At 44.5% G+C, this 8,406-nt stretch overlaps 1 protein-coding gene across 1 annotated transcript in view; it reads right to left on the reverse strand.

Moving 5' to 3' along the window:
* Ddx6 (DEAD (Asp-Glu-Ala-Asp) box helicase 6) overlaps positions 1 to 6,260 on the reverse strand; it is a 41,472-nt gene extending 35,212 nt beyond the window's left edge. Inside the window, exons 1-2 of the mRNA XM_013009499.1 lie at positions 5,699 to 6,260; positions 604 to 667 (exon numbers count right to left, since the gene is read on the reverse strand). Of these exons, the coding sequence (XP_012864953.1) occupies positions 604 to 667; positions 5,699 to 5,898 (264 nt within the window). The 5' untranslated portion in view covers positions 5,899 to 6,260. The remainder of the gene's footprint in view (positions 1 to 603; positions 668 to 5,698) is intronic.
* Between the last annotated feature and the right edge of the window lie 2,146 nt (positions 6,261 to 8,406).

An 8,406-nucleotide genomic window follows, 5' to 3' on the forward strand; every position in this document is an offset into this window, starting at 1 on the left:
GCTGAGGGACAGCGCCCAGGCCCAGAGTTCAGGCCCCACGACTGGACCCCCCTCCCCCCCCAAAAAAAAGAAATGTGGTCTTCTGATCCTCAGATCCTGAGTAGCTAGGATTACAGGCGTAGGATTACAGGCGTGAGCCACCGGCGCTAAGCACCAACATACAATTTTTTACACACTTAAGATAGACATGTTGAACTGAAACCCTTTCATGCAACTACTTTAAAATAAGTTAAAGAAAAAAGTAGGATGCAAATGTGGCTTAGTGGTAGAGTGCTTGTCTAGCATATAAGATGCCCTCAGTACCACAGAAAAAGCCAGAAGTAGTGCTGTGGCTCAAGTGGTAGAGCACTAGCCTTGAGCACAGAGAAGCTCAGGGACTGAGTCCAGGCCCTGAGTTCAAGTGCCATGACTGGCAAAAAAAAAAAAAAAAAGTAAAATATTAAACACATACAGGTTGGAAAAGAGGATAGCTACATAGGAAGACATTATCCAAAAGCAGCAAGCAAGCAAAAAAGTGGAACGATGTCTATCATTACTATGACAGATTGCTACACATTATTACATTACTTCCCATTTTCTACTTGAATTCTACAACCAACTCACCGAAGTTTTGATTCTTAGATCCTTTGGAGGGAGTTTTAAAGTCTTTTTCCAGTCATCACCAGGTCTAGAGAGAATACAGTAAACAAAATATCAAATTTCCTACTTAACATGATTCATCCTCAATATAATTAAGTTCTTTTTTTTTTTTTTGGGTCCGGTCGTGGGGCCTGAACTCTGGGCCTGGGTGCTATCCCTCAGCTCTTCAGCTCAAGGCTAGCGCTCCACCACTTGAGCCACAGCACCACTTCCGGCTTTTTTCCTTTTGCTTATGTAGTGCTGAGGAATCGAACCCAGGGCCTCAGGCATGCAAGGCAAGCGCTCTACCACTGAGCCAACTTCCCAGCCCCTATAATTAAGTTCTAGAGAGGAAAAACTGGGAGAAAGTGAGGGAAGCGGTGGCACTGTCCAAAGAGAAAGGTACTAATACCTGACTTACATAACTGTACACCTCTGTACATCACCTTTGTAATATTATTTTTTTTCTGCCAGTTCTGAGGCTTGAACTTAGGGCCTGGGCACTGTCCCTGAGCTTCTTTGCTCAAGGATAGCACTCTACCACTCGAGCCACAACGTCACTTCTGGCCTTTTCTGTTTATATAGTACTAAGGAATTGACTGCAGGGCTTTATGCATGCTAGGCAAGCACTACCACTAAGCCACATTCCCAGCCCAATAATAAATTCTGAACAAAAGGAAAAGCAGAGTAGGTTTATATCTTGCCATACACTTAAGAATATAGTTAACCAGGGGCTGGGAAGGTTGCCTTAGTGGTAGAATGCTTGCCTAGAATGCATGAAGCCTGGGTTCAATTCCTCAGTACCACGTAAACAGAAAAAGCTGGAAGTAGTGCTATGGCTTAAGTGGTAGAGTGCTAGCTTTGAGCAAAAGAACATCAGGGACAGTGTCCAGGATTGGCAAAAAAATTTAAAAATGAACCAGCTAGACACTGGTGACTCATGCCTACCTAGCTACTTAGGAAGCTGAGATCTAAGAATCTTACAATTTCAAGCTAGTCCAAACTATGAGACTCTTATCTCCAATTAATCAGAAAAGCCAGAAGTGAATGTGTGGCTCAAGAGGTAACAAAAAAGCCAAGCAAGAGCTCAAGACTCTGAGTTCAAGCTCTAGGAAATAAAGAGAAAAAAAAAGAGACAGAGAAAAAAAAGTTAACCAAAGAATTAAACATTAGAGAATGTATTCACAGGAAAATAAAAACTCTAGATAGAAGGGTTCTTAGGGCCGGGCGCTGGTGGCTCACGCCTGTCATCCTAGCTACTCAGGAGGCTGAGATCTGAGGATCGCGGTTCAAAGCCAGCCTGGGCAGGAAAGACTGTGAGACTCCTATCTCCAATAAACCACCAGAAAACCGGAAGTGGCACTGTAGCTCAAGTGGTAGAGCGCTCGCCTTGAGCTGATAGAGCTGAGGGATAGTGCCCAGGGCCCAGAGTTCAAGCCCCACGACAGACCAAAAAAAAAAAAGAAGGGTTCTTAGGGCCTTCATGTTAAGAACAGCATAGTGCAACTGGTAATCAAAAGATGGTTTGAGAGAGAGAGAGAGAGAGACTATTTTTTTTGGGGGGGGAGGGTCGTGGGGGTTGAGCTCTGGGCCTGGGCACTGACCCTCAGCTCTTCAGCTCAAGGCTAGCACCCTACTACTTGAGCCATATCGCCACTTCCAGCTTTTTTTCCTGCTTATGTGGTGCTGAACAATTGAACCCAGGGCCCCATGTATATGAAGGAAGCAATCTACTACTGAGCTAACTTTCCAGGCCTAGATAGTATATTTTAAACAGCACCCAAATTTTAAAAATTTTAAGATTTCATGAAAAACTTTAGATTATGGATTTTCTCGAAAAACTGGAAACAATCCTGGGTTCAGCTAAAGAACTGTCTTTACTTTAAAAAAAGAAAGAAAAAAAAGAAAGGACACATTTGCAACAATGTTCTAAAGTTTTGAATGGTAACACTTAGTAGAGATTACTAACTAGATTTTAACTCCACTTTTCTCCTTTGTTGTGGTGCCTGGGGATTGAAACCAAGGAGCCCACCCCCCTACCCCCTTTACTTACACACACACACACACACACACCTCTAACACTAAACTGCTTTCTGCTATAGGTTAGTCAAACAGCCACCTCCTTTAAATACGGCAAGTAGTTTGCATAATGTCCTCTAGGCATCTTAAGTTTATCATTTCTGGTGACTAGTTAAAACCAAGGTAGCCTAAATACAGTCCCAAATATTTTGGAAGCTAAAGTAGAAGGACCATTTGAACTCTGGAGTTTGAGGACAGCCTATCAACAGAATTCCACTCAAAAACAAACAAAAAAAGAAACAGAAACAGCTGAGTGCCATTGGCTCATGCCTATAATGTATTCAGGGGGCTGAGATTTCAGGATCATGGCTGGATCCAGTCTGGGCAGGAAAGTCTGTGCGACTCTTAGCTCCACTCAACCACCAAAAAACCAGAAGTGGAGCCATGGCTCAAAGTAATGGAGTGCTAGCAGAGGGGGTGGGAGTGGGGTGGGGTCTGTGGGAGAGACTGATAGGAGAGGGGGAGAGGGGGAGAGGGAGAGAGGGAAAGGGAGAGGGAGAGAGGGAAAGGGAGAGGGAGAGAGGGAAAGGGAGAGGGAGAAAGAGAGACACCTAGGACAGCACTCAGGCCCCACAACCAACAAACAAAAAAGTCAAAACATCTAATGTTTAAAAGAAAATACTGCCAGGAATTATTTCCAATTAGTTCACTGTGTCATCTTTAAAACAAATTTCCATTTATTTCATTGCAGCCATTCTTACACTACCAGAATCCCCAGATCTTAGACCTAGATTTATTTTACTTAAATCTAGATCTTACATAGTCATAAAGCCCTGGATTAGAGACATGTAACCCCACACCCCACTAAGTCAGATAGTGCTTTGCTACCAATTCCAAGACCTGTGTTTGTGTCAGGCTGCATCATCCATATGTTTTTTTTTTGTTGTTGTTGTTTTTGGGTCTGGTCATGGGGCCTAAACTCTGGGCCTGGGCGCTGTCCCTCAGCTCTTCAGCTCAAGGTTAGCGCTCTACCACTTGACCCACAGCGCCACTTCCGGCGTTTTTCTTTTTTGCTTATGTGGTGCTGAGGAATCGAACCCAGGGCCTCAGGCATGCAAGGCAAGCACTCTACCACTGAGCCACCTTCCCAGCCTCCATTCATATGTTTGTTATTGTTGTTTTTTTTTTTTCTTTTTTCCAGGCTTGAACTCTGGGCCTAGGCATGCTCAAGGCTAATGCTCTACTACTTTGAACCACAATACCACTTCCAATTTTCTGGTGGTTAACTGGAGATGAGACTCACAGATATTCCTGCCCAGGCTGGCTTTGAACCAGGATCCTCAATTCTCAGCCTCCTAAATGTCTAGGATTACAGGTGTGAACCACCAGTGCCCAACAGAAGTTATAATCTTAAAAGGAGGTAAGACGATTTTAAATGAGAAGTGGTTAAGTATTATGAGTTCTGAGGCAGTTGACAGAAACTAGAAGGCAGAGGTAGCCTATAAACGAAGATCTAAAGAACTGAAGAAAAAAATCAATCCAGGAAAAGCAACAAAGAGGAAACAATATCCACTAGTGTCTCAAACCACAATTTTTTTTTTGGGGGGGGGAGGGGGTCAGTCGTGGGGCTTCAACTCTGGGCCTGGGTGCTGTCCCTGAGCTCTTCAGCTCAAGGAGAGCACTCTACCACTTGGGCCACAGTGCCACTTCTGATTTTCTGGTGGTTTATTTCCTGCCCAGGCTGGCTAGAACTGTGATCTTCAAATCTCAGCCTCCTGAGTAGCTAGGATTACAGGCATGAGCCACCGGCACCTGGCTAGAATTTATTTTCTTTTTGGCAAGACTGGGGTTTGAACACAGGGCCTTGAGCTTGCTAGACAGGTGTGGTGCTTTACTATTTGATTCATTCCTCAGGCCCTCAAATTATATTTCTTTTAATGGAAAATATTCCTATAATACAGTAGCAATTGTAGTTTACATCCTTAATAACTAAAAGCAGCCTAAATTCAGCTAGCCTATTCATACTTTGCAAAATAAAGTCAAGATTTTTTTTTGGGGGGGGGGGTCAGTTGTGGGCCTGAACTCTGGGCCTGGGCACTGTCCCTCAGCTCTTCAGCTCAAGGCTAGCACTCTACCACTTGAGCCACAGCGCCACTTCCGGCTTTCTTTTTGCTTATGTGGTACTGAGGAATCTAACCCAGGGCCTTATGCATGCAAGGCAAGCGCTCTGCCACTGAGCCACCTTCCTAGCCCCCCACTTTTTAATTTAAAGAATGAGTCTTTAAATTTGCTTTTTAAATTAAGGTTTCAAATTGTTAACTATCAAATAAGTAGAGTAGGAGCAGAGCTGTGGCTCAAGTGGTAGAACACTAGCCTTCAGCAAGAAAAGGCTAAGGGACAGCATCCAAGACCCTGGGTTCAAGCCCACTACCGACAAAAAAAACAAGAGGGAAAAAAGAGAGGTGATGGTGATAACTAGAAAATATGTACTGACAAAAATAAGATGAATCCAGGTGCTGGTGGCTCACATTTGTAATCCTAAGAACTCTAGAGGCTGAGATCTGAAGATCACAGTTTGAATAAAGTCTTTGACTCTTTAATAAACCACCGAGAGTCAGAAACGGAGCTATAGCTCAAGTGGTAGAGTGCCCAAAAGCTCAGGACAGCATTCAGGCCCTGAGTTCAAGCCCCAGCCTGTGTGTGCTCACTTGCATGCATGTGCACACACGCACATGCACACACACACAAATGAGTCTTATATCATTCATTTTAGAACAAACTCAACTAATAACTTCTACACTGAGATATGAAAACCTGCATTGTTTCTACAAATAATCTAGACAAAGTTAATATATTACCTGTGCTTATGGTTCATTACTTACTTGAATTAGTTATGGCAGAAATGCATTATTTTATTACAAATACTGACCTCTATCAGAATCACGAGTCATTAATGTGTAGTTAACAACAAAGATCAAACCTTAAATAGTTTTGCTTTTCACTGTAAACAAAATAACAAAAAAAAAATCTGATTGGTTCCTCAAATATGTCTAACACTTACTTAATAGTGGTGGTCATACTCTGTGCTTGCTGTTGAGTGCCATTATTGATTGTGTTGGTGTTTTTCAACTGGTTCATCTGTTGCTGGGTCGGTGTGCCCCCTCCTCCAGGGCCACCACTGGGCTTCACAGGGCCCCTCAGCTGACCATTTTGACTGGACAGACCCATTATAACAGGGTTCTCTGTTCTGGCCGTGCTCATGCTGTGTTAATTGCAAAGGTGTCTCTTTCAAACTTCAAAACTTTGAAAGTCAGTAGAGAAACTGTAATAACAGTTTATTAGGCTCTCCAAAACGAAGAGATAAATAGAAGTCTTGCTCAATAGATGAGTCCTTTATTGCAATGCAGGCAAGCACCTGTAAGTCTCTGGACGGTGGTAAGCAGCAGTAACTTGCTCTCATGCACCGAATCAGCCTATTTTTTTAAGCCCTCCAACAAGCTTGAATTATATCTGAGTTCACTCACTTCAATCTGAAACAAAGAAAAAATTATGAAAGCAACCTAGAGACAATTCAGTAGAAAGATTCATAAGTTAACATTTTTGTCAAATAACAATCTGCTCCATTCTGTCTCCTCCCTGGTGAACCCTCTAATCTCTACCTGGTCTAAAATCCAATGACTTAATTACAACTTTAATTACAACTCAATGAAATGTCACTCAACTTACTAATGTAAATCAAAATTTGGACAAAGTGGGACAAATTTTTTTTTTCTATTTCTGACAGCAACCAAGAATCTTTGGAAGCTAAATGAGCTTTTGAAAACATTGTACTTTCAAAAAACCCACCTATTTCCTTATCTGACTTCAACTAAATTGTTAAGAAAAAAAGGCATTTTTTTCTCCCTTAAATTTTTGTCCATTAAAACGACAGTCTCATACAGTAATGACTTGTCTAATACCTTGTTTGAAAAACAGATGAAAACTTTTGCTACCTTCAAACTTGAATGCCACAACTATTAGACACTTTCAAACATCATTTTTCAAAAAATACACATATATGGGGGGGAAGGGGGAGGCTGGGAAGGGATGTGAAGGGTAAACCAAAGGAGGAGGCTGCAATGCTTGGTAAGAAATGTACGCATTATCCTGCCCATGTAATTGTAACCCCTCTGTACAGTATGTTCACAAATAAAAAATTAATTAATTAATTTAAAAAAATACACATATACTTAAAACACCACTACTCAAAAAAAAACTATTAACTTTAATATAACTTTTCTAAGCACTCAGAACATTCAATCTAATTAACAATAGCTCTTTAAAAATAAACAAAACTGGTCAATCTTCATTTTAAAGTTGTTTCCTCAATCGACTTAATTTGTATAAACAAAAAAATGACAAACATCAGAAAAGATTAGGTCCAACTCCATTTGGCTTATTATTATATTTTGGGTTTTTTTTTTTGGTCGGTCGTGGGGCCTGAACTCTGGGCCTGGGCGCTGTCCCTCAACTCTTCAGCTCAAGGCTAGCACTCTACCACTTGAGCCACAGCACCACTTCCAGCTTTTTCTGTTTATGTGGTGCTGAGGAATCGAACACCCAGGGCCTCATGCATGCAAGGCAAGCGCTCTACCACTGAGCCACCTTCCCAGCTTCCCATTTGACTTATTATTTAACCAACCCGTACACTGCTTTCCCAAAATACAGTAACTTTATGATCAGTGATTATTTTGCCGCATACAAAGACATCTCAAGTTCAAAATTCTGATATCTGGTATCTCAAAAACCGCCAGAAACATCTTCCTTTATAAAGAAAAAAATGTGAACACCAATTTTCTCCCAAACCAAATCCTGATGCTCACATACACAAAGCTGTTTGCTTTGACCTCGGTGTTATCCACCTCCGGAGCAGGACTGATTAACAGCTACTCTTCCGTCTTAGTAAGGTTACATGATGGCCAATAATAATAGCGCATACTTCACACCGGAGGACTTGTTTGCAAAACACTACGGAAGAGTGCACTCTCCAAAAGACTACCGGAGAGCACCAGCAGGGTCGACCCTGCGCCGTCGGACCCCAGTCCTGGACACCCCTCCCTCCTTATTAAACCGACACCTGCCCGGCAGCCCGCGACTCCGCCGGGGACGAGCCCCGCCTCCCCCTGCCCAATTCGGCGCTGCCAGCTCCCCTTCCACACGCACACAGCGAGCGAGCCCGGGCGGCGGAGCGGGGCCGGGGCCCCGGCGGAGTTCATTACCGCCACTTCCGAGCGCCTCGTTAGCTCGCATGACAGCTTCGCACCCCAACCGTCTCGTCACCTCCAACTACAGCTTTTGTGTGCAAATGCGGCGCAGTTTCGCGCGGCTCGGGGCTGAAAGGGGGTTTCCTCCGAAGGATAGAAGGGGGTCAAGGGAGGAGGAGGAGACGACGGGGACCCCGGACCTTGGGGCGGCCCCTCCCGGCTGCCCCTCCGGGTCGGCTCCGGGCACGAAAAGGGCTGGAGCCCCCGCAATCCTATCTGCGCCACAACAGCCGGAACCAGCTCTGCCCGGAGCAAACAAAGGGGCTCCCCTCCCAGGCCCCGGACAGCGCCCCCCGCAACCCGCAGTCGCCTCCCTCCGTCCCCAGACTGGGGGCTCCGCCAACCCCCCCCCTTCCCGGCCCACGAGGCCTACAGCAGCCAGGCGGCCGCCCGAGCGAGCCCGGCCGCCCGCAGGGGCCGCCCGCACCCTATCACCTCCTCCATCGCCACCGCCTCCCCCGGCTCC

The sequence above is a fragment of the Dipodomys ordii genome, unplaced genomic scaffold (genome assembly GCF_000151885.1).
Source record: "Dipodomys ordii isolate 6190 unplaced genomic scaffold, Dord_2.0 Scaffold10, whole genome shotgun sequence".
Lineage (NCBI taxonomy): Eukaryota > Metazoa > Chordata > Mammalia > Rodentia > Heteromyidae > Dipodomys > Dipodomys ordii.